Below are 26,294 nucleotides of genomic sequence, written 5' to 3' on the forward strand. Positions count from 1 at the left end.
AGGGGAGTGAAGTTAGAGCTGAATTTGTCAGCTACCAAATTGGCTATGTCCTCTGTGTCTGAATATTTACTATTAGCTCTAGGCAGTGTTAGGCATTGTTTCTGATATTTCCCACATAGTTAAATAAGGTTTTATGGTTACCTTTCACCTGGATGGTTATTTTTACCTCTTATCTGGCTCTGGTTGATTTGACCAGTATCTGGCTGGCGCTCCTAATTTAGTTTAATAAGAATGCTTTTGGCTTCTTGAGACTTTGATTTATTTTTGCATACAATCACTTTTATTTTTTCATTTTATTATAGAGTCTGATTATATTAGTGTTCCACATAAGGTTTATTTTTCAATTTGGCATTGTATTTATTTCTGAGGGAGACAAATGCTGCTATGCAACTATTTACATGTTCATAGAAATTGGCATTAAAAGATTTGGCATAAGCAGTGGGACTGTCAAAGTAAAAGATGTTTTTGAATTTATCAGTTCATCACTCAGTTTTAGTAGATTAGCCTTTGCATAGTCTCTGAATATTGAGGCACTGGAAGATGCTTCTGGCTTCAGCTTTAAGATGAATATGAGTGGCTTGCAGCCTGATTTGATCAGGGAGGAGGTTACAATAGGTGGGAAGCAGCCCTGTCCTATATTGGTAAGGACAAATTCCAGGATTTTATCTCCCATGATTAGGGTATGGGCTAACTGATCCAAGAGGTTTGTATTTATAAAGTCTAGAAATCTCTGACATACCATTCTGTGGGCATGTAAGTCTCCTTATTGATGATGGACTGGTTGAAGCCTCAGAGGAGAATGTTGTTTGACTTAATATATAGGGATTTCATACTGGTTAGATAGGAAATATGGTCTGAGGGGGACATACTGGAGGTCCTGAAGTTGCATATGGTGTAATATGTTCACAGTACCTTGCTAGCTGCCCTTATGGGCCATTATAACCTTATCTAATGAGTCTGAAGGTGAGATTTTTTTTAGGAATCTAGAGAGACCTACATCTTTAGTGCCTACTTCTAATGTGCTGGGCCTGTACGAGTTATAGGCATTGAAACCTTCCACTCATGGAGTGCTTTCACTGATGTTGAACCAGGTCTCCAAAACAAAGCATATATCTACATTTTCCAGAGTCAGCAGTATTTGCAGGGTGTAGAGTATTTTATTAAGGCTCTTAGTATTCAGCAGCAATACCCTAATGTTGTTCTGATGCTGTTTAGTTACACTGGAAGCCTTAGAGCACTAACTCGGCCTCAAAAATTCACTATGGGGTGGCCTAGATTTTAGCCAATGCACAGAAACCTTGGGGAAGAGGTGAAGACCATCTGAAAAAAAGCAGTTTGGACTTCCTACCGTATTTTCCAGGCTGACATATGTTGTACCATCTTAGAATGACACCAGAATCTAAGTCAGCTGCTGAAATCACTAGACACTTGCTCATAAAGTATCATCAGTCTTGGTGAGGGTAGAACACTGCACAACGTAGGTTCATACTTGCTTCAGACATACATTCACAGAGCTTTATCATATCTTTATTCATATAGTCCACAGAGGTACGCTTCAAGTCACTTACACTCATATGTACAATGACTGTATCACAAGTGTACTTGTGGTGCAGGTGTTGAGTGACTGTGTGATGTGTCGAATCCTAGTGCCTGATAGGTAACTGACCATGAGCCCCTCTTTCTACAGCCTGGTGTATGGTGCATCAGTGTGTCTTACTATGGAGTCATCTATGAAGAGAATATAAATAGGTGCGGTGGTCTGCTTTATGGGCTTATAGACTGAGCCTATGTCTTTCATGCATTTATGTTTCATAGTGGATATAGCCTGTCATTTGTGTTTGTGAGGTTGCTATGGGTAATTCTTTGTTGAGCTACATTTAGATTTGAAGAATATGCAAAAACAGAGAACAGGAATGAAAAGTTATTTATGTACTACCAAATGTTTCCCTTTTTTCATGTTTGCACAGTCTCAGAATTAATATATATAAATGCCAGAGGGTGTAGCTGATGAAGATAAACTTACTTCCTCCTGCAAGAATGGCTACCCGTGTATTTTTTTTTTATTTTTTTTGTTTGGTTTTTAACAGGCAATTGTGTGACCATGCAATAATTGCAAGTTTTGATGTGTGCAGACTGTTTCTTGGTGTTGTGATCAATCGATGAGTTGCCTGTGATGTATAAGGGTATGGTAAACAAACTAAATAAACTAAATAAATATAAATATGATTACCTGGATCACGGTAAGGTGTCCTTCAACCATCATAGTAGTACAGTACAAGGGTTAAAGTAGTCCTAGATTGAAGTCCTCTGCCATACTTATATACTATGTGATTTTCAAACAGTGATCTAGATTTCCTCTGTAAGACAAAACTGTGTATTCTGCATCACAAATCTATGTCAGTGCATCAAGAGCTCAAGCATTGCATCCACTTACATAAAAAAGTTGATATTATACTAAAACTGATTGTAAAAAGTGCCCCTAAGTATATGTCCAAGGTTGCTAAGCCTTCGTGGTCAAGAATACTCCCTTAACATCAAGAACATTGAAATTAGTAGCATGGCAAGCTTTTATGTTGGTGCCCATCAAGGTCTTGGCCACAATGTTAAAGCACACAGTTACTGTATCTTTGAAAGGTGTAGCTGTTCCTGGGTGACATGTATGTAATATTATATTTCTGAGCCCCCATTTCTATTAGCACTGTCGATGAGGTACCTTCCATGCTACATTTGATAACCAGTAGAAAGGACATCTCTGAATCAGTACAGAGGGCATCTTTGAATCCTGTTCAGTCATTTTCTGTACATCACCTCAAAAGTATGACAGTTGACTTATTCTTCAAATCCAGACCAAATGCAGTTAATTCATTGTTTATATATATATATATATATATATATATATATATATATATATATATATATATATATATATATATATATATATATATATGTCATCTGTGACATCTCTGACTCCTATCTAATAATTTTGTTCATACCACCTTGTCAATGTGACAGTTGCCTTGTTCATTAGATCAAGGCCAACTGTAGTTAATTCACTGATTTTGTTATGTAAGTCATTATATATTTACTGACCTAAAAGGAGGTGCAGAGCAAGAAGCTAAGGAAGTTTCAGAGTACAGTATAAACCTTTCTAATATTTTATGAAAAAAGTTTGCTGAAGATCTATGTAAAAATTTACAGACCACCAAAGTTATGATCATGAGTTTCACTTGGAAAATGCGCCTTATAGTTTTACAGTTTTTAATATTTTCACTGAGAACATATAGCATTTATACTCAGGAGCATTGCTGTTACATTGTTCTAGGAAAATACAACATAATTCAAGAGTACTGAGTGTCTGGGTACTAAAAAAACCATGGGAGTTTCTGGAATTTGGTATTTTAGTCTAAAACATTCATTCACCATGCCTTGCATTTCTTCTTCACAGATATACTGTTAAGTTTGAGCATTTTATGTAAAAGAGCCAGGGACTGGTTTGCAGTGATTCATACATCTTTCGTAAAAAGTGCTTGCAGAAATGCAAAAATAGCTGATAGCATTTTTTTGAAAGTGGCATTTTGTTAGCTGCAGGTCCTGTCTTCCTTATAACTTCCTTCCCTTAGTCATCCTGAGTATCATATTTCTTAGCTTGTAAATCTCAGTTAATTAGTGAAAACCACTCTTGTTCCTTTACCTTCAGACTACAAAAGGTCAGTGTGTCTTTTCACACTTTCTACGTTACTATCGGAGTATCTCTCAAGTATTATTTCATACATCACCTGAGTCTTCACAGGCAGTTTCAAATATGCAATTCCACAAAACTAATCCTGCATTTTACTTTCCCTCTTAAACCTACCTCTCCTTTCCATTACTGTTTGTCATATTTCATCCTCTAATATATTCCATCTTTCTTATAATTATCCTGACCTACTTCATTATGCTACCTCATTCTTTTTAACTCTCGTCCTCATAAATAACCTTCTATTTCAAACTATTTTTCACATTTCTTGAATATATCTATTCCACCATTCTTTTATTACTCTCTTCCCTAACTTCAATATTTGTCATAATTCCTTATATTTCATACTTGCTCAGTTTTCTAACCAACTATTCTCTTTATCTAACATATTTTCTAGAATTATTATGCATAAAAAGTACACCCCTAACTGAGTCATATTACATCCTCTATGCATCTCATGTCTAAACAAAAGCCCAGCCTTAAATGATTACGATCTAGTTCCTCACAATTCTCAAACAAATCTCCATAACTTCCTTTTCTAATGCCTCTAGAACAGAATAAATTTATGCCACATAACTACTTAATCCTAATAATATGCTGTTTATTATTTATCATTTTGTAATTTTTATCCAAAGATATCCTGTAGCATTCCTATAATTTCACCATCTTTGTCACTTTATATTACATATTGTCACCTCCCAGCAAGACGTTGTCACGTTCGATTCTCAGCTAGAGTGTCTTCTGTGTGGAGGCATGCGTGAATGGGCGTGCCTTCATTGAAGGTTGTGCGTCAGGGCTGGTAACTCGGCACGTAAAAATCCACTACCAAACATTAGCGGACCGGAGTTCTGCTGTGGCGACCCCTAACTGGGATAATACAAAAGACACAACAACAACCTAAACACTCCCTCAAATTCCACTCCTATAACATTTAAAACATTCATTCTCAACATCTATTTCTCTTACTTTCCCTTCTTTAGTTTTCTGCTATTGGAATTTTAAACACAGACTAGCGTGAGTTTCAAAACTATATCCAACTTCTTTTCCATATATTTTCTATCTTTATCTCTTAGCACATCGTCATCTGCAGATATATTTCAGGCATCTTATATTATTTATACCCCCCACTTTCCTAATTACTACTCTTATACATATAGCTAAGAAAAATGGGTTTTATCCCTTTAATATGACAGATTTTTCCTAAATGCCCATTAACCTTAGGCCTAATTTCAGAACCATTCTTTCTTCCTCATTAATGTCTTTTAATACTTGTAACCACCCTTATGATTTACATTAGCACATCTTTTTGAAATCAATAGTGAACATTCCTACTTCTGCAATTTCCTCCATTATCTGTCTCACTACACATAACATTTCCCTGATGTCTTTATAGTTTCCAAACCCATCTAATCCAGTTATAGCAAACATACAAAGTTACTTAGCTCCTGGTACCTAAAACCTGGTCTGCCATTTCTAAGAATGCTATTATTCCAACATTCAAATATGCCTGCCCCCATAGTAGCTCTAGGTAACACCCAAAATACAATAAACTTACACAAATTCCTCACAATCTTCTGATTCATAACATAAGCCACCCCATTAGTCATTATTGTAACCTGCTCCACTCTACCAATACTCCTTTTACTGAAAAAGCCTCCTTCTATCCGAGCACCACCATCTATAAACTCCTTTATCGTAACTTTTCCTTCCTTTAGTAATCAAGCCCCACACTGTCTCAGCACCCTGTCTGCTTAAATCATAAGTCACCAGCTTTGACTCTGTCATCCTCCTTCCTGCTTGTGTGTCTCAGACATATCCTTCTCATAACTACAACTCAATGCCCTCAAATGTTAGGGCTATTACTTCCTTACCTGCTTTCAGGTCAACACTTCTCATCCACTTCATGGACTTCTCTAAATTCTTCCCTATTAAACCTTCATTCTTCTCCTCTGCTATGCTTTTTTCCTACATTCTGCTTCCTATTCTAACACAGTCATACCTTCATCCCTCTGTACTTGTCTACTGACTCTTTCCGCTTACTCTGTACTCCACTTCCCCTCCACCTCCTTTGATATGTGTACACCTAGCATTAATAGCTGTATACGTTAACTGACTGTACATATTGTGTAATACTTTACCTAATGTTTCTTTAATTCATCTCTCTGTGACCATTACTGTAGGCTTATTGTATTACACTGCTCCAAAACTTGCACTTAGTATGTAGAACTCCTTCCTGAACATAAGTATCTGCATGCAATGCATATGTGTTATATGCAGACATTCCATCTTGAACTTAGGGTTCCCCAATTTCTAAATATGTTGCTACATACCTCTGCCTCTGGCCTGGGTCATGAATGAACACAATAAGTGAAAATAAATATTTATTGAACAACTTTATCATCTTATTTACAAATAAATCTGTATTGTATTTCCCTGGCTGTGATCAATAAGGTTAACTGCCTCCAGTTTTGCAAACCTCTCTTATTTCCCTTTTTCATCTCATAAAACCTTCATACAAGGAAGAGATCTGGGAAAAAAGTCTATTTTGGCTTAGCCAGCCAAATTACCCCTAGTCACTATGAATGCCACCTTGGATCTCTGCAGAAAATAAATTACACCTTGTGGGGCAAACCTGGTCAACAAAAGTAAATAAATCCAGCACCTTTCCTTTTGAAATGTTTGTGCTTTTTATGCCTGCCATGTTAAGATAATGGTTTAAGAAGAATGACCCTATTAGTTTACTAAAGCTGTAGAGGGTATATATTTTTTTTATTATTATTTAATAGAAATATCCATCTTTAATAAAATAAAGCTAAACGATTCATTGAAATTACAAAAACACATATAGAATGAAAGGGAGAATAACAAAACCATGGTACATATTATAACAGACCTAATAAACCATGATATTAAAAATCTCATCAGGCTAGACCCACACTTGCTTGGCTTTGTCAAGAGTATATCTTGTCTGATGACTCTGGTTAATTTCTTTGAAAGAATATCACTGGCCGTAGACAGTGGTCATGCTGTCTGCACTGCATACCATGACCTGGTTGAGGCATTTGACACCCTCCTCCATGCTTGCATAGTTTGTGAGCTTAATGCATTACAAACAGATCCCTATGTAGTGCAATGGATAACAAACTGGCTAAAAGACAGAACTCATACAGTGTGGGTAGCAGGTGCCTTGTCAGAGAGTATGAAACTGATCAGTGCTGTCCATCAGGGCTCAGTGCTGAGACCTCTTTTGTTTGGCATTTAATTTTCTGATTTCCAGACCATGAATAAAGACCTCTGGATAACCAAGTATGGTTACAGGTGACTGTAAACTGGGAGTCATTGTTGACTCCCCCTCTGATGTGAAAGCTCTTCAACAAGAACTGATATATATGGTGTACTAAAAATAGATTCAAATTCAATGTGATATAAAATTCAAATAAACATGCAGTATCATCACATTTAGTAACTCCTCGGCATACAACACAGACAGCACCCTACTCCAAAATGAGAATGTTTTTAAAGACCTTGGGATTTGGGTTGATACATCCCTCTTCCTTGATCATCATGTAATGACAGTAGTCACAAAGTGCATCCATGTAGTGCAGCTAGTTGCCTAAGGAATATTATCCAGATCTGAAGAGTTTATTGTTGCCTTATATTCAGCATTCATTAGGACAATTGTTGAATACAATGCACCTTTGGATGTACCTCAATAGAAGTATCAAACAATTAGAAAGACTACAGAGGTTCATAACTAAGAAGATCACTGGCTTAAAAACCCTAAACTATCAGGGAAAGACTGGAGCATTGTCCCTTTATTCATTGTCGCATAGACCTGGGCTATCCAAAACAGTGCAATTCTGTGTGGCTCGTGACTTAGAATGCTGGAAAACAAGCTGCGCAGTCTCTATCACCACCCAGTCCCCATGCAAGTTGTAAGGATTCACTAGATCTGCAAACTCTTAATAAAAGACATCAAAGCATGCACCTTGATGAACAATACAAAACCAAAACTGATATTTTTTGGAAGGAGTTACAGGTGCTCACCGGAGTGCAAAGGTTAAGACAGCAATCGTAGCATCTTAGTTTTTCATAACTAGAGTGATAGAACTTGCATTGCATGTTAGAGTTTACGTATGTACATGATCCAATCCGTTTTTATTTAATGCACATTTTATGAAGGTCAGCGTGAAATTTAAAGGCAAACTGGAGATGACTGTTAAGGTTTACTGACATGACACTATGTAAAGTATTCTCGGTTTATGTCTTATAAACACTCTCCTTTCAGATGCTTTACGGCAGGTGTTGCCTTAACAGTCATCTACAGTTTGCCTTCAAATGTCAGCCTGACCTTCATAAAATGTGCATTAAATAAAAACGGATCGGATTGTGTACGTAAACTCTAACATGCAATGCAAGTTCTATCACTCTAGTAAGTTTACAAGTCAATAACGGCAAGAACTAAAAATTACCCAGGACTTAGTTCTATTCTCCATTTTTTTCTCCTGTTATCAAGTAAGAACTCTGGCTTGTCAGCCGGATAATGTTTCAAGCTGGAAGGTTTAACATGTCACTGTCCAAGTAAGGAATCTTATTGGTGCTGCACATTTAGCACTTTCTGATAATAACCACAAATCAGATGTGCACCTCAAACATCGGGTGGATGCGCAGACCTGCTGATAGCTCTGTGTGGCTGTTGATATTAATGTTGGAATGAGGGTAAAATTGTCACCTGTCCTGTTATTTTCTCCAATGTATAGCGGGCAGCAGATGAGCAGTTAAGAAAGAGAAAGGTAAGCCTGTTGCTTGTCTAGCAAGGTTGAAGGGTAGTACAGATAAAATTGGTCTTTAAAAACATTCTTATTTTGGAGTAGGGTGCTGTCTGTGTTGTATGCCGAGGAGTTACTAAATGTGATGATACTGCATGTTTATTTGAATTTTATATCACATTGAATTTGAATCTTTTTTTAGTAGACCATATATATCAGTTCTTGTTGAAAAGCTTTCACATCAGAGGGGGAGTCAACAATGACTCCCAGTTTACAGTCACCTGTAACCATACTTGGTTATCCAGAGGTCTTTATTCATGGTCTGGAAATCAGAAAATTAAATGCCAAACAAAAGAGGTCTCAGCACTGAGCCCTGATGGACAGCACTGATCAGTTTCATACTCTCTGACAAGGCACCTGCTACCAGGTACAGAGTGGTGCAGACAAAGAGTAATCACAAAGAAAAATAATAATAAACTGCACCAAAATTTCCACGACCCAACAACGTTTAATGCAAAACACAAACAAAAGTAAGCGCTTTCGCGATAATCAATATCGCTTCATCAGACAAGTGGCATACAATAGAAGGCACTTTAAATAGCACATAAAATTAATTAATTAATTAATTAATTAATTAATTGATGCTTCACTAATTTGAATACATTACATACTCAAGCATTTAAAGGTATACATAAATATGGCTATGCTAACTAACAACAATTAAAAACAAGGAACTCCTGTAGTTTAAACACTGTAAAAATGGACAATTAAATAAATAAAAATGTATATACATATATATATATATATATATATATATATATATATATATATATATATATATATATATGGGTCTACTTCATAAGATCAACAGACCATTTGATCAGCATTCATTTGGTCGACAGCTCATTTGATCGACAACCAGTATTCAAGGCAAAAACTTGGCATTTGCACCCCTCCCCAATGTTGTGTGACCCTGGAGTTGGTATATATAGTTAGGGGGGGTGTGGGGGGCACAGTCCCCCACATTTGGGGGTGTGGGGGGTGAAGCCCACCACCTATTTTCTTTAAAATGTGTAGTTTTGTTCTATTTTCATGTTTTACACAGAAATATTGAATTTGCTGTAGAGTAGTATTTATAGAAAAACAACTAGAAAGAATGCCCTACTGCACAAAAAGAGTATGCACCCAAGGGGCAGATACCCAGAAATGTATTGAAAGGGCAAGTGTATAGGGTGCTTAGGCTACATAACAATGATGAAGAAGCACACGTGGCGCTTGATGCTGTCCAACAAGAGATTTAGCTAGGGGCTACTCCAAGAAGGAGATTATTGACACGATAGATGAAGCTTGGTCACAGAGAGGTGAGAGGTGTAGACCGTATTTGAGTAAGATGGCACACACTTATGAAACTGTCCCTACTACTACCCAATTTAGGGTTGTCTTTCAATATTCAAGTGACATTAATGATTATGTGTTCATTATTAAAAGACATTGGAGTATTTTACAGGAAGTACCAGGATTGATGGATAAGATTGGTACTGTTCCTTCTTTGTCTTTTAGGAACAATAAATGCTTAAAACAACATCTTTGTCATAAAACTAAGGTCAATAAACCAACTGTTTCTATGCGCACTGGCACTTTTCCCTGTAGACAATGTTCGGCATGCCGATACGTCTACACAAGTACGGTATATATACACCCGACATGCCATTTTACTATTAAGAGTACTTGTTATGCTGAATGTCGCACTACTAATGTAGTTCACTTCTCCATCTGTCAAATCTGCCATGTATATTATGTGGGAAAAACCAATAGCATGTTTAAAGACAGGATGTTAGAGCACATGAGAGACATCAAAAATAGTAAAGAGGGCAGTGCATTAGTTAACCATGTGACACAAACAGACCACACACATATATTTAAATTCCATGTCATCCAAGTTATACGCCCTAATATACGAAGTGGAGAAAGTGAGAATCACACTGAAGGCATAGTGCAGGAATGGATCCTTTCATTAAATGCTGAGAAACCTCCAGGGTTAAATGGGATGATGTCTTTGAAACCTTTTTTAAAGGCACGTCGCCTTAGACACTAGGAACCCATTACATCACATACATATATATATATATATATATATATATATATATATATATATATATATATACACACACACACATTTTTACATATATGTATATATACTTATTTATTTTCATTTATATATATATATATATATATATATATATATATATATATATATATGCACATTTTTATTTATTTAAGTGTGCATTTTTATAGTGTTTTAACTACAGGAGTTCCTTATTTTTAATTGTTGTTAGTTAGCATAGCCATATTTATGTATACCTTTAAATGCTTGAGTATGTGATGTATTCAAATTGGTGAAACATCAATTAATTAATTAATTTCATGTGTTATTTAAAGTGCCTTAAATTGTATGCCACTTGTCTGATGAAGCGATACTGATTATCGCAAAAGCGCTTACCTTTGTTTGTGTTTTGCATTAAACGTTGTTGGTTCGTGGAAGGTTTGGTGCCGTTTATTATTATTTTTCTTTGCATTAAATCTTTGGTGATTTTTTACAAGGACTTTCATTTTCTTTACATACCACATCAACAGCAATCGAAGACAATTCAGAATATTTCTGTATATTATTTGGATTACTGAGAAGGAATGCATTTGAATATTTTAGAGATAATTATTCTTATTTGTTCACACACTGAATGAGCATCACAGTAACTTATAAAGCACTGTGTATAAGTGTCAAATTCAATCCCACTCCAAAATGTATTTGGCACTGTTATTTGAGTAATAATGTTGTGCCTGTTGCTGAGTGTAAGAAAAAACCATGTGCACACTTGTTGCTATGCAAACGTTTGCTCTGGCATACCTCTCAACCAGTCAGGGACATATGTAAGCAGAATCTGGGACAAAGCCAGAAAAAAATCAGGAACATTCAAGGACACTTTTAAAATATTAGTTATATTAACTAAAGACATTAATAGACTAACCGAATGTGAATTAATATACATTTCTTGAAAGAAAAGAAGTCTATAACTCAATTATTGTCATTATTTATTAATTATTATACAATGACTGGCCATTAATATTCAAAAACGTGCATGCTGATTGGCCAGCCCAACCAATAAATAAGTAAATCCCAGAATATACCACCGGAAAAAGATTCGGTCATCTGGACTTCTTTCCTTCCATATATTCCAAAACTTTTATTTTTTTTTTAAACAAAAATGTAAAAAAAACTATAGTCCATACTCCAGACATACCCGAGAGGCAGCATAGAGGAAATACAAAGAAAATCAGGTACGTTATTTAAAACTAAAGACATGTACCTGATTGTCTTTGCATTTCCTCCATTCTTTCTCTGTATCCTACCCTTAAAGTAGCCAAAGTTTTTTTTAATACTAAAAAAAAAAAAAGAAAACAAAAATGGAGCAACAGAGACTTTCTTTTCTCCGTTGTTTCCTTTTCAAAGCATTGATGTACTGGGTATGCATGGGAATGCAAGTCCCATATGCATGCGCAGTACATCAAAACAAGGCAGCAGTATACCACCAGCCATGGAAGAACAGTAATGCGCCATTATACAAAGACATTAAGAAAAGTAAGTATTTTTTTGCTTAAATAATGTCATGTCATTGTATAATAGCAATAACCGACTCCGTTGTTGTGGTATATTGAAATTTACCCATGGTTGGCTTTATTTAATCACTCGGGCTTCACACTCATGATTAAACCACACCAACCATGGTTAAATCTTCAATATACCACACCACATCGTTGGTTATTGCTTAATAATTCACCACCTTTATTCCGAAAGCAACAATGTTAGGAGGGATTAAGAGGGACACAGCTAAAATCTGAGTCAAAATCAGGGACATTCGTGAAAATCAGGGACAGTTGAGAGGTATGCCCTGGTGTGCTCATTAATTTTTTCTTTAAGTACATAAGACATTTATGTAGTCTTGGGATAGTCTTAGAAATCTTTCCTGTGACAAAGGGGTAGTGAAGAGGATTTTCAAATATCTGTTGACGTTTCAGGAGCAGATTCCATTTATTACTTGAAATAATGTTCCCTTCGGTGTGCCTTTGTTTTCCTTTATTCTTGAGTAGTTGTGGAAGATGTATTTTGTCTGAATAATTGCAAGGTCAATGCTGTACCAAAATATTGAGGACTCATGCTATATTTGGTGTAATTTTTGCATTTTTCCCCATGTAGGACATCTTCCATTAAAAGATCTCTAAGGCATTTTCCTGCATTGCTCTCCTAAGTGATGTGCTGTGTCTTTGCAGGCCTTGTGGAATGCTTCCATGTCAATCATTTCTGTACGAGTTCAAGGTTTGTGTCTGTACAGGAGTGGGTTTAACCTTGTCCATAGAAGGTCTGAGCTGCTAGCTAATGACTGTTGTCTGGTGATCTTACAATTACTTTGCAGCACCCATTTGTTTTGTAGTTTGAATTGCTATTAAAAAGACTGTTTCCCTTGAACATAAAAAAATATATATTTACAAAGTTCTGTGCCAAGACACAGTTAAGTAGTTGAACGCTAAATGTGGTAATATACTTAAACAAAGTTAACCAAACTAAATCATAAAGTTTGGTTGCATGTAGCTAAGAAATGCAGATTCTTGAGCCCTTGTCAAGCAATAAATCAGCTAGCCGAAAAGCATACAGAATTTAGCACTTCGATAACATGGTAATGGCTGCAGTGCATTATCAAAGAGAATTTCTGGGAGCTGCAAAATGTAGCACTGGGTTAACAAGCTTGTTTGAGAGTAACTATTGGTGCTGACAGCATAAGAATACACACAGCAGTTTAAATGTGGGTACAACGGCACATTTATAAAGAAAGTCACGCGACTTGTGTGGGGTCTTCTGTCCAAGAGGTCTTTCATATAAATCTAGAGCCTATTTTGGATATGGTGATGATTTGTGATGATTTGGGAAGCCATTAGATGTTAGAAGAAGACTGAGGATATACATTTCTTTTAACCAAATGGGTAGACTGTATTGCATTAACTGAGATTTTAGAATGTACCCCTAATATGTTGGGTGCAAGTGAGAAAGCTAGTGCAGTGCTGATGGGCAGTCATAGATGATAATCCAGCATAATCAGTTTAATTCAGGAAGCAGGATTCAGTACAGGTCTGTAGTTAATAATGCTGTGATGGCTAGTAGACAGAGGAGAATAAAGTTACAAAGAGCAGGATCTGAAGTGACTACGACTGGTATTCACCATTTTGCCACTCTGTGATCAGCCATCTTCTCTGCATTGTCTGTCACAAGGAATGTACTCTCTAAGGCTAAGCAGAGGGTCACTCTATTGTTTGGGTCAGGTTTTGAACTACCATCCATGCAAGAAATAGTAGCAGTTGTGGAAGGCCAGATATGGTTCCCCACACAAGAGGGCCTACAGCTCCAAGATCTTCTGAGTGAGAGCGACAAACCATTCACCCCCTCTTGTCTTTTGGTGAGCCTCCTATTCTTGCAGCCATAACTGTCACAGTTCTAATAATTAATAATTTCATGGTAGGGTGAGGGGCTAACTGCTAATGGGCTCCACTACATCCATTTCGAGCTTTGAGCAGCCATCGGTGGCTTTCAAGGTCTTGAAGGCAGAAATACTTCCAGAAGGGCTTCTTATTGGATTAGTTATTTGTACACCAAACCCGTTTCTGTTGCTGCTGTAGTGTAATTACCATAGCTCTCAACCAGTCAGGGACAAATTTAAACGGAATCAGGGATAAATCCAGAAAAAATCGGGGACAATCAGGGATGCTTTTAAATATTAGTTATATTAACCTGAGACATTAATAGAAGAGAATGTGAATTAATATACATTTTCTGAAGGAAAATAAGTCTATAAGTCCTAATTATTATCATTATTTATTAAATATAATTCACCACCTTTTCTCCAGTGAGGCTAGATCCCCGAGTCATGGCACTGGAAGGGGGGTAGTCCAGAATAACATGCAAACTTAAAAAAAGTTCCAAGGATGTCTACTATGACTAAGAAAATCTGAAAAGAAAAAGAATAAAAGGCACAGCGAGGCACCAGCACTGAAGAGAAGGTGAACTAAATGTGACACAGCAGGACAGCAAGGAAAGCCTTGGCTGGAGCAGCAAAGATATTAGCGTTGATAAAAGGGGCTGTGTTTGAGCTTGCTGGGCACATGAAGAAAGGAGAAGGCATTCACCACCTCAGGCACAGACTTTTTACAACGGGACAAATAGGGACAATTTGAGACCGGGAGGGCTGTTATAGAATAAAGTTGACACTGAAGCAGTAATTTTGTACACCAACTTGTTTGAGTGCTTGCCTGATATATATACATTTTGCTGTGCTGGAATGCACTGGATCAGGAAGAAGGATTGCTGAGATACTTGATAATTAAAAAGCTTCAAGGCCAGTCGATGACTGTTCAATGTATATATGCCAACAAAGAAATAATAATGGCTGCAGACAGAATTATGGTAGCAGATAATTTCTCCCAGATGTTACATTAGGGAAGACAGATAAACTAAAAGGTAGGAAGTTTACTTGAAGTGGAGAAGGACAGCTCCATAATTTTTGGCATTTACTGATGTTCTCTTACTTTCCTGTTCAGGAAAGTTTAAAGTTTGGAGTATTTACTGTGTGTTACTATCCTAACAACTTATCTGACCTAGCTCTGCCATATAAGGGGTTGTGCATTAAGGCCGGAAGATCCTATTATGCTTCTTCTTAAAGTTGAACTGTTTGTATTTGTACTTGGAGTTTACCTGATTAATTTAATTGTCAGTGTCAGTATCAGAACATTGTTAAATTTAAGACAGCATTATTTTCCATACTCACTGTATTAGAGTTAGACTGAAGAAAGATGTCCAGTGCATGAAAAGTTAGTGCTAAGAAGTTTTGTACACTGTTTTGTTCCAGGCCTCCAGGGTGAATCTTGTGGTTACATTTCTGTGCCATTAGTGTTGTTGGCTTGTTCAGCATACTGAGGTTGTGCTTAATGCTACTTATCCTCAAAGAAAAATGCCTAGAAAGAAAAGAAAAATTGAAGATGAAAAGCGAGTTTATCAACGCCGATGGGAATCAGACTATTTGATAATAAACAACAGGGATAAAATTCAATGTCTTGTTTGCATGCAAGTTTTGTCAGTGTCTAAGGAGTATAAAGTGAAATGACACTACAGTACATTACACAGTAAAACATTTGAAATGTATAGTGGAGAATCAAGACGCACCATTATTGCAGAATATGAAAGGAAACTGATACAGCAAACCATTTTTTTTTTTGCAAAACTTAGCACTGAACAAAGTTCTAGCCTTGCTGCTTTGTACAAAGTATCATTGGAGTTAGCAAAAGCAAAACAGCCTTTTAGTGATGGTGTGATAGTGAAGAAATGTACAATCGAAATGGAAAAACTATTTAATGAGCCAAAATTAGCTGACAAGTTTGAAACAGTGGCATTATCTCAACAGACTGTCAAAAAAGCTGTGTGATTTAATAGCAAAATGTGAGTAATTTTCATTGTGTCTGGATGAAAGCACTGATCAAGCAGATGTAATGTTAATTTTTGATCAAATTATTCAAAAGGACTTTACTATTAATGAAGAACTCCTCAGTCTTATATCTTTACATGGGACTACAAAAGGTACTGATATTTTCGAAGCAGTGCAAAAGTCTTATGTACTATGGAGGATATGATAAATGCTCCTGCATTGTAACAGATGGGGCCAAAGCTATGACGGGGACTGGAAGTGTTTTGTGTGGACTATTGAAACAAAATAATATTAACTGCCCTACAATTCATTGCATAATTCACCAAGAAGCACTCTGTAGAAAATTTCTATGTCAAGCCAATGCCATGAAAGTAGCTGTAAAAATAATTAATATTATACGAGGAGGTAATAGATCTCGGAGTCACTCTTTAGGAAAATAAGTATATATATATATATTATAATTGACTAAGTTATGGCAGGCAATCACATTTGGGTGGGTACTTATGTCTGTGAAACCATGTGTTCCATGTGTTTCCTTAACAGGACAAAACTTGCAGGATGTTTTATTTTGATTGCTATATTACATGCAGCTGGCAGAGGTAATACCTGTCTCCTCTCTTGACAGACTTGCAATCACAATTTTTTGTTTTGTTTTGTTTTTTTGTGATTAAATCTTAGTTCATCTAAAAATACATACATAAAGTTAACATGAGAGAAGGAGAAGTGATTTGATTAAATTATATTGCATTAACAATAGCATGGAACAATTTGTGTGGAAAGAAAATGGCCAATAATAATACCATGCTGACAAAAAGGGGAAAAAGAATGACGGCAAAGGGTGCCTTTTATTCTTAAGTGGATATGATTTGTGGTTATATCTATTAATGCAGAGAAAAAGTGAGTTTCAGTTTCATCTTCTGTACCACATCACACCTTGGCTGAATCAGGGGTATTCCCAAGTAGGGAAGAGGAGGTATCTACAAAGCTGGCACTACCCTTTCCTGTAGTTTGCCTGTTATAAACCACTATGAGTATAAATAGTTGTTTTCTTCCAGTTTTCGGGAAGCCTAGCAATTGATACATAGTGATCAACCTCTTAGTTCAATAACTAGGGGCAAAGACAAAAAATAATAAGTCAAAGGCTCAGAATTAGGGTCAGTATTTAAATATTGCTCTTATATATTTAGAAAGCTGCCAGAATAACACATTTGCATTACATTAATTTTCTGAGGGATACAAAGTCTGAAACTCAAATGTTTGTCATTACCTAGTGACTGCAGTCCTTAAGAATTTGCTAGAAAACCACACAGTTTATGAGTAACAGACCAAAATACTGAACGAAGATCAGGGGCATTCTGCAAAATCAGGTACAGTTGAGAGCTGTGAATGGATAAGGTAAGTAGAAAAGACCCAGGTGACAGCGTTAGAGATCCAAAGGTGGAGTAGAAAAGAAATAAGCCTGTCCACTTTAAGAAACTGTTTACATTTGCAGCTTGAGAAAATTGGGAAGTGAAGTATATTATGCAACACATAGAAGCTTTTTTTGTAGTACTGTAAAGCTATTCAGGGCTGTGGAACCATTAGCAGATTTTTGAATCTGACATATAGGTTTCAACCAATGATATTAAGCAAAGCAAACTTTCAGGATCACATTCACACAGACAAACACACGCACGCATACACACACATACACACACACGCACGCACGCACACACGCACGCACACACACACACACACACACACACACACACACACACACATATTCATGCTCACACAGATACCATAGACTGCAGTAGTTCATATAGCATAACACAAAGCTATGTTGAAGCATTATGACTAAATTGCATGCAGAGCCACTCCTATGTCATTCTCATCTTCAATAAACAGGATGAATTATTGTTTAATGTTCTCTGTTCTGCTTTCTTTCTAGGACATCGATGCATGTGCCCTCTGTAAGCAAGCTGTTCAGATTGTGTCCCAGGTGTTAAGTAATGAGGCATTTCAGGTACCTTGAGTTTACTTCTTCTGTACATCTCTCTCTGTCTCTGTGTCTCAGTCTTACAAAAAATTATATTATTTTAAGTAGAAGTAGCTGTGCTGTCCAAGCTCCACATAATCTGACCTAAGATAGCTGACCAATAGGAAATTTTAAGAATGGATGGTACATAGTTTATGCCATTCAAGGCATAAGGCACATACATTAAAACAAGCTATGCACTGTTTATACTCTTTTCCTGCACTGCTGAGAAAACAAATGATGCTTCTTATGTGCCATTTCTAACTAGCCAGCATAGCACTACAGCTATCTATGAAATGTAGTCTCTAAGGACATTTGTTCTCCTTAAAAGGTCCAATCAATGCCATAGATGTGATAGGCATTTCTTGGATTCCAGTAAATACCTCTTAAGCTCAGTGAATATACTCAGAAATCTAATTCTAATTTTTCCTCTGTATCCTTACCCATACCATTTGCAAGCATTATTTGAAATCAACTAGTTTTGTTCATTTCATTTTAAAAGGTTGTCCTTTAACCTGTGTGAGAGTTATAAAATGAGAAAGCCTTGACTACATCCCAGGTGACCCAAGTTTGACTAGTATTTCAGTATCTGATGATGCAGGCAGGGAGTGTGGGGATTGTTTACCCATGAAGGGATAAATGGTGTCTCCTGCCCTTCTCATGCAGATGCTGAAATTACAGGGCCTCAGCTAGAGAGCAGAGGTCCACCATGATGTGGGGAGCCAGTGCTGGGAAGATGTGGCCAGCCAACCAAGTCATTGAGAGTAACCCCTGTTGCCGCACGTGAAGGAGCATGCTTGTACAAATAAGGAGGCATAGTTGGGCCTTGTGGTGACACAAGTGCTGATAACACCTCCAGGGGCAGGTTAGGACAAAAAAGGAACAGAAAAAGCTCTCACTGCCAGTATGCCAGTAAGAGAACGAAGCACCCTTGCTGCTTCCTGAATAACATTTTTTTCTTGTCGAGTGTACTGTCTGATTGAGGAGAGGCTTGATGGAGGGTAGGCATGAGAGCAAAACAAAATTATATTAAAAAGGTGCCTTGACCTATTACCTATCCAGAAAAAACACTCCTGATGCACACAGACCCTCCCCCAACATATACACAACTGATCCATTTAATTCTTTAGTGTGTGGTGTTGCCTCATTCATCAGCCTGTGCAAAGTAGCACCTGTTCATATTTAGCATACTGTAGCTGAACCCTAAGCTGTCTCAATGCCTGGAGTGCTCTGAATGCAATCCTTTTATTTGGACTCACTGAAGGAGCTCCTGGGACCTACTTTCTCCCTTTATCTCCTGTTACTCATTGCTCCAGTTAATAATGTGTTTGTGTCACTGATTACAGCTTTTATCCCTGTCTAGTCAGAAGGCTGCCACAGCCATTCTCACTCTCTCTCTCTCTCTCTATATATATATATATATATATATATATATATATATATATATATATATATATATATATATATCTATATATACACATATATATATATATATATATATATATATATATATATATATATATATATCTTGGCTGGTCAGACTTTAGGCCATCATGACGGTTTCCCTTCTTAACTTCATTAGCTAATGAACATCATGTCCCCTTCTATCCATTTCTTTTTAATTTTGCCCCACATCCATTTTCAGATGAGAATCATTCTCATGTAAGGAAAACAGTATTAACAGTACATTTAATTTATAGTGACATATGGACATGTATTACTGTGTTATGTGAATGCTCCCAACATCTGGCCACATAACTCCTGTCATGCCTTTTCCTGGATGCAATCATACCAGAATAAACTACACCCTCACATGTCTCTAAATCCTGGGACTCAGCTTCCCATCACCAGCAAGCCCTTTTTTAGACATGATCCATTCTTAAGCACTGTAAAAGGGGAGATGGCGTACTTCATTTCTGTTCCAGTGAACCAGACTCTCAGTTTCTTACTATAGCTACAGAAATTTACATATTAACTAACAGCATTAATTGAAATCGAAATTTCTTGCAAAGCAGCACTGTGCTATTAAAGGGTGCCACTCTGCCTTTTGGTAGGGGCCTAAAACCATCATCCTGTCTGTGCAAGTTTAAGGCAACACTCACTAGACATTTTGTTAGCTGAAACAATGAGATTCCCACTAATGGATATTATTTTGAGCCTGGCTCTGTGGTACAGAAGGATGGAGCCCTGACTACAGTCCAGATAACCAGGGTTCAATTAGCAGTCCTAACAATGGAAGAACCATTCAGGGAGTGAGTGTAGGGGCATATCCGACTCACCTTTCCCGGTCGGTGAAATGAGCTTATGTGCTCTTAGGGGACATGGGGTTGTGTGTTTTTACTAGAGTAGAATGAGGAAACCACTACAAGCATCTTACAGATGCAGAGCTGCTTGCAGAAGTGGGGGGACAGTCCCTTCCTGATGTCTGGCTGGATGCATACAGGATTGGCCTAGAAGAAAAAAATGAAATCTCCTGAAACTACATCAATGATTTTCAGAATGATGGCCCTCTCCCACTTGACCTTCACCCTGACATAGGAAATTAATGGGCTGATTGTGATGTTGACAAGCAATGAGGCAAACAGTGGCAAAAAAAACTGTCTTGTATCTATTTGTACTAACCAATAAATACTACACTACCTGGGAGAGTAAGTCATATGAAGTATTTCCAGCATAAGAAGTCTTAAACCCGTCATACTAGTAAGCTCCAGTCATCCATGTTATACCAGCAGAAAAACAGATAGTCCGTTCTTGTCACCTGATTTCCTCTTTGCTTCTTGTTACAGAAAGCCATGAGGATGTATCTTCATTTTATTTGTAAAATGCTTCCTAGTCCAGATCTGGCCTCCAAATGTGACATCTTTGCTGATCAGTACTTTCCTATGATCATCAGCTTCCTCCAAAGCCAGATGGTAAGTAACAGATGTATTGTTACCACAGTACTAATTTAATGCCTGTTGTGGACAGTATTGGATTACTTGCTTCATGTAAATGCGATAGTCTATTGTAAATGCATTTATCCAGGCTATGTCTGAAATTGTTCTGTCATATCAATGCACTACTCCAGTTTGTTTGTGTCTTTCGGCTTTTCCCGGTTAGGGGTCGCCACAGCGGAACTCCCGTCCGCTAATGATTGGCAGTTGATTTTTACGTACCGGCTTGCCAGACCTGATGCACAACCTTCAACGAAGGTACGTCCATTCACGCATGTCTCCACGCAGAAAACGCTCTAGCTGAGAATCGAACCGGACAGCGTCTTACTGTGAGGTGACAACGCTACCGCAGTACCACCGCGGGTAATGCACTACTCCAGTAAAGAAGCACAAATAAATTAATAAAAAGTGTAGTATTAGTCATCTTAGGTACTAGTTACTGCGCTAGTATGACTAATGTTAGCTCCTGCAGATACAGGGAGTTCTACCATAACTAATAGTCTTCAGCTGATTCTGCAAATGTAGTCACTCTTGCTGCAGTCACAGGCAGCACAGTACAAGCTACTGTTGTTAGCATTAACAGTAGCTGCTCTAGTTGTGCATATACTATTACAGGAATTACAATAGCTGTAGCCAGTGTTTTCACAACTGTAGCTTGTATTGTAAAAGTTACAATCAGCTTTAAGGTATCTGTTACTATAGCAGTCATATCCATGGCTCTGGACTGCCATTTGTGGATATTGCTGTACCAATCATGTTTTGTTGGTTATGTCTCACTCACTACAACAGCTAACACTGTAAGTACAAACATTAAACACCCTAGTTGTTGTCTATAATACTGCAGTTATCTGGGGTGTTGTAGTTATAGCCAGTATTAGAGTACTTGACATAATTCCCTGATTTTGACTCAAATTTTAGCTCTGTCCCTCTTAATCCCTCCTAAAATTGGTGACCTTTGGAGAAAAGGTGGTGAAATACACTTAATAAATAATGATAATAATTAGAGTCACAGACTTCACTTAAAAAATGTATATTGATTCAAATGCTCTTGTTCTGTTGGTGTTTAATAATACTAATATTTTAAAAGTGTCCCTGATTGTCTCTAATTATTTCTGGATGTGTCCCTGATTTTGAGGAGATTTGTCCCTGATTGGTTGAGAGCTATGGAGAGACATATTTATTTATTTATTTATTTATTTATTTATTTATTTATTTGACATTTGTTAACAGGGTTGGTCCAACTGAGCCAGTGGCCTATTTTCAGTGGAGATCCGAGGAAAAAAGCTCCAAATACATAAGCAATAACACTGCTTGGTAAATATATACAAACATAGGTTAATCACATCTTGGTTTAATTATGTAACAAAGGAAAATATATGTCTGTCAAGCAATACAATGACTCATTAAAAAAGAAAAAAAACATAATGATAGTATGACATAAAAAAATAAAAGAGAGGCCATAGAATCCTTTGTACTAGATCTGCTTAGGAATTGGTTCAGGGGGGTAGATTACACTGGCATATATTGAGATGGATTAGGTATTGTTTGAGTGAGTTCTTAAATTTGTAGGTCTGGGGTATGCTTCTTAGGGTTAAGGGAAGCTTGCTCCATAGGAAGGCAGGAAAGTAGTTGTATAAATTCTGGCCTGCATATTTATTCGATTTGTGAATATGTAGCAGGCATTGAAAAGAGCTCCTAAGAGGTCAGTTGGAGGTGTGTAGTGAGACTAGAGAGGAAATACTTGGACAGGAGGGGGGTTTATTGATAATGGAGTGGATTATGAGAAGTTGGGTAAGTTTGAGATGGTTAGGAAACTCAAGACACTTAAGTGTCTTGAGGGCCAGACAGTGGTGAGTTTTGGCTGGAAAATGGCAGCAAATCTGGCCACTTTGTTATAGGTGGATTCAAGTTTGGAGAGTAGAGTAGACTGGAGGTTAGTTCATAGGTTCATAAGTGTTTACTAGGCTAACGACCACAAGGGCCTTTTTAAGCCTAGCCATGCATCCCAAATCTCTGACAAGTTCTGATACCCTTCATAAGTGTAAGCATGGGCCTGGGAGATGAACCATTTACAAGTTACCTGTTTGCATCAGAGACATAGGTGCCAAACCAGGGATGAATTTCCGGTTTCCCATCCAATTGTCCAAGTTGCACTTGAATTGGATTAGGGAGGAACTCTGCTTCACATGGATGTGGAGCCTGTTCCACAAATGGGTAGTCTTTGGGATACACACCTATCTCTCCAGCAGGTCCTATTTATATTACTGGCAAGGTTTAAGTCTTTAGAATGGGTAATTCTGGTACTGTTTGTTTTGTGGATATGCAGGAGGTCCATCAGAGTGGGGTCTGACAATGCCTGTGTGCCAGGCATAGATCTCACCACAAAAGCTGTAGGAGACAGAATACAGGGATAAGGCCTTGAGGTGGTCTCCATAGACATATTACTTATGCCCTGTATTCATTTAGTGAGGAACCTCTGTGGATGTTCCAGTTGTTGTATATGCCTGGTTAGGTACATACCAAAGGGGGCATTGTACTCAATGATAGGACTGATGAATCCCGAATATAGTGGAACAATGACTTCCTTGGACTTAGATATCGTACCTTTGTTTATAAGTTGCACACAAAATGATTTCCTCACCACTGTAGACACATGATGATCAAAGGCTAGATTACTATCTATGTGTGTCCCTAAGTCCCTGACTACTGGATCAACTCTAAGGGGTGTGTTGTCAATGTGATAGTTACCAGGGATGGATGACCTCCCAAAGGATACTATTATGCATTCCTTGGCATTTAGTTTTATTCCATGACTCTGACACCAGTTGATTGTCTGTGTCAGCCCCTCCTGGAGAACATTTGTGCCAGTGTGAGATTCAGTGACAGTTCCTAATTTGCAATTATCTGCACATTTAGTCAGCCAGAGACCATTGACATTGGCCTTGACTTCTGAGAAGTAAATGCCAAAAAGGAGTGGTCCAAGGACTGATCCCTGAGGGACTCCACTTATGACTGGCCTCTTTGTAGTATAGATTTGTGAGCTATAGAGGAGGCTAGGAAGGAGATAGCCATTGGCAAGTGTTATTCTAGATTCTGGGGTGAGGAATTTTTTGTTTCAGTAAAGAACACCAAGCTTTTGATGGGTTTTCTTAATGCTGTGATGGATGTGAAGGTCGAATTTCAGCTGGTTGTCTATGATTTCTTCAAAAAGCTTAGTTTGGTTTTCTGGAGATATTATGGTGTTGTTGAGAGAAGAGATGGAGAAAGAGGATTTAAGAGGGTTGAGTGATTTGGGGAGAAAGAGTAGGAGTTTTGTTTTTTTGGGGTTGAGTATGAGCTGGTGTCTTGTTAGCCAGGTTTCTGTGATATTGAATGATGCTTGTGTGTGGGTTAGAAGGTCAGTGGGGTTATCGGCTATGGAGATAATGGTAGAGTTGTCAGCATACTGTATGAGGGATGACTGGGGACAGGATGTGTTGAGTTCATTGGTAAAGATGCTAAAGAGGAGGGGGGGGGTCCAAGGATGGAGGTTTGTGGAACACTTGTTTTGATTGGGAGAAAGGGGGAGAGAGCATATAGCCATTTGACAGATTGGTGCCAGTCTTAAAGGTAGCTGCTAAACCAGGATAAAGTAGCTGTGGAAAGGTTAAGTTGAGAGAGTTTTGATAGGAGGATAGAGTATGAGACAGTGTCAAAGATCTAAGAATAGGCAGGATACGAGTTTGTTGTCATCCCTGGCTAAGGAAATGCTGTTGGTAAAGGGGATGACAGCAGTAGAGGTGCTGTGATGTCATCAAAAGCCATGTTGGGTGGAAGTGATCAGGTTACCTTGTAAGAGGTGGGCCATGATTTGTTTGTTTGCACAGTGTTCTAGAATTTTGGAGAGGGGATAATATTTTGCTATTGGTCAAATGTTAGAGAGTTCTGAGGAACTGCCACCTTTGTGTATGGGCATGGTGTAGAATTTTTTCCAAAGAGTTGGAACAGTTGATTCAGCGATGGAGCAGTTTATTAGGATGAAAACCGGGTACGCTATAGATGTAGCAGCAAGTTTTAGGAAAAGAGATGGTAGGTTGTCTGCTGATGGGGAGCAAGGTATGAGCTTGAGGAGGAGCTTTTTAATGTAGCTTGTAGGGACTGGTTTTAGAATGAGGGGGGAGTTATCATATGGGGGAGTTGTAGGTGGTGAGGGAAGGGAAGGGACAGACGTCTATGTAAGTTTACCTATGGTGTCAATAAAGTAAGAATTAAAGATGGTTGCAGTTTTGAGAGGTGAGTTGTTGTGGCAGGGGTTGAGTGTGGATGGATTTCCGGGGTGGAGGATTTGGTTGATAGTGTTCCAGAACGTTTTAGGGTTTCTAGAATGAGTGGTCTGGGGTTGATGGTAGAAATTCTTTTTATCATAGTTAGTGTTTTTAGTAAGGTTACAGAGTTCCCTATAGATTTGGAAGTAGGAGGGTGATTTAGTCTTGGACCAAAGTTTCCAAGCAGCATCTCTTTTTTTGAATAAGTGTCCGAGTTGAGTGTGTGAGCCAGGGGGAGTTGTGGGATTTGACTCTAACAGTATGTGGAGGAGCAAGGGAGTTGAGTATATTAAGGAAGGTGGAGTTTAAGTATGAAACAGCAGCATCAAGAGGTAGATTTAGGAGGGTGGACTAGTCTATTTCAGAAAGGGAGTTATTGGAATGTATCAGGGCTGAAAGTGGACAATTTCCAGATTTTTTTGAATTAGTGGGGATTGGGAATGTGGGGGGACAGTTGGAGGGTACATATTGGGCAGTGATTACTGATGGAGTAGGGCAGATTTTCAATTTGAAGATATAGGTTGGGAATGGTTACAAGAATCCAGTCAATGATGGTACTGGAATTGGTGGATTTGTTGTGGAATGTGGGAGAGGAGATGAGTTGGGTGAAACCATACAGGTTAATGCTGGTGGTGAGTATGTTAATGGTAAGGGTAAGCCAAGTGATATTTATATCACCCAGTATAATAGTTTCATAGGGGATATGGTCAGATAACCAGTTGAGAATCTGTTCTAATACAGGTATGTTATCACCTGGTGGTATGTAGATGGCAACTATTGATATGGTTTTGTGGTTGTTGGGTTTGAAGTTGTCTATTAGGAGATCAGCTGGGTGGAAACAGGGAGGAGGATTTGTTGGTGGTGGAGTTAGGGTTAGGAGGTTAAGATATAGGATAGCAACACCACCTCCTTTCTTATGGGGTCTATCCAGGTGTAGAATGTTGTATCCTTGAGGGAGGATTTCTTTGCCTGCATTGTAAGGCTTTAGCCAGGTCTCTGTGAGAGTAACTAT

The 26,294-nt window shown here is 37.9% G+C and overlaps 1 protein-coding gene across 2 annotated transcripts in view; it reads left to right on the top strand.

The window, feature by feature from the left end:
• Positions 1 to 26,294, top strand: part of LOC122812037 (prosaposin-like) — a 223,855-nt gene that overhangs the window by 78,266 nt on the left and 119,295 nt on the right. For both annotated transcript variants that reach the window (XM_044084283.1, XM_044084284.1), the window contains exons 7-8: positions 17,959 to 18,033; positions 20,832 to 20,957. In XM_044084283.1, the coding sequence (XP_043940218.1) occupies positions 17,959 to 18,033; positions 20,832 to 20,957 (201 nt within the window). The remainder of the gene's footprint in view (positions 1 to 17,958; positions 18,034 to 20,831; positions 20,958 to 26,294) is intronic.

The sequence above is a fragment of the Protopterus annectens genome, chromosome 9.part0 (genome assembly GCF_019279795.1).
Source record: "Protopterus annectens isolate FY-2018-M chromosome 9.part0, PAN1.0, whole genome shotgun sequence".
Lineage (NCBI taxonomy): Eukaryota > Metazoa > Chordata > Ceratodontiformes > Protopteridae > Protopterus > Protopterus annectens.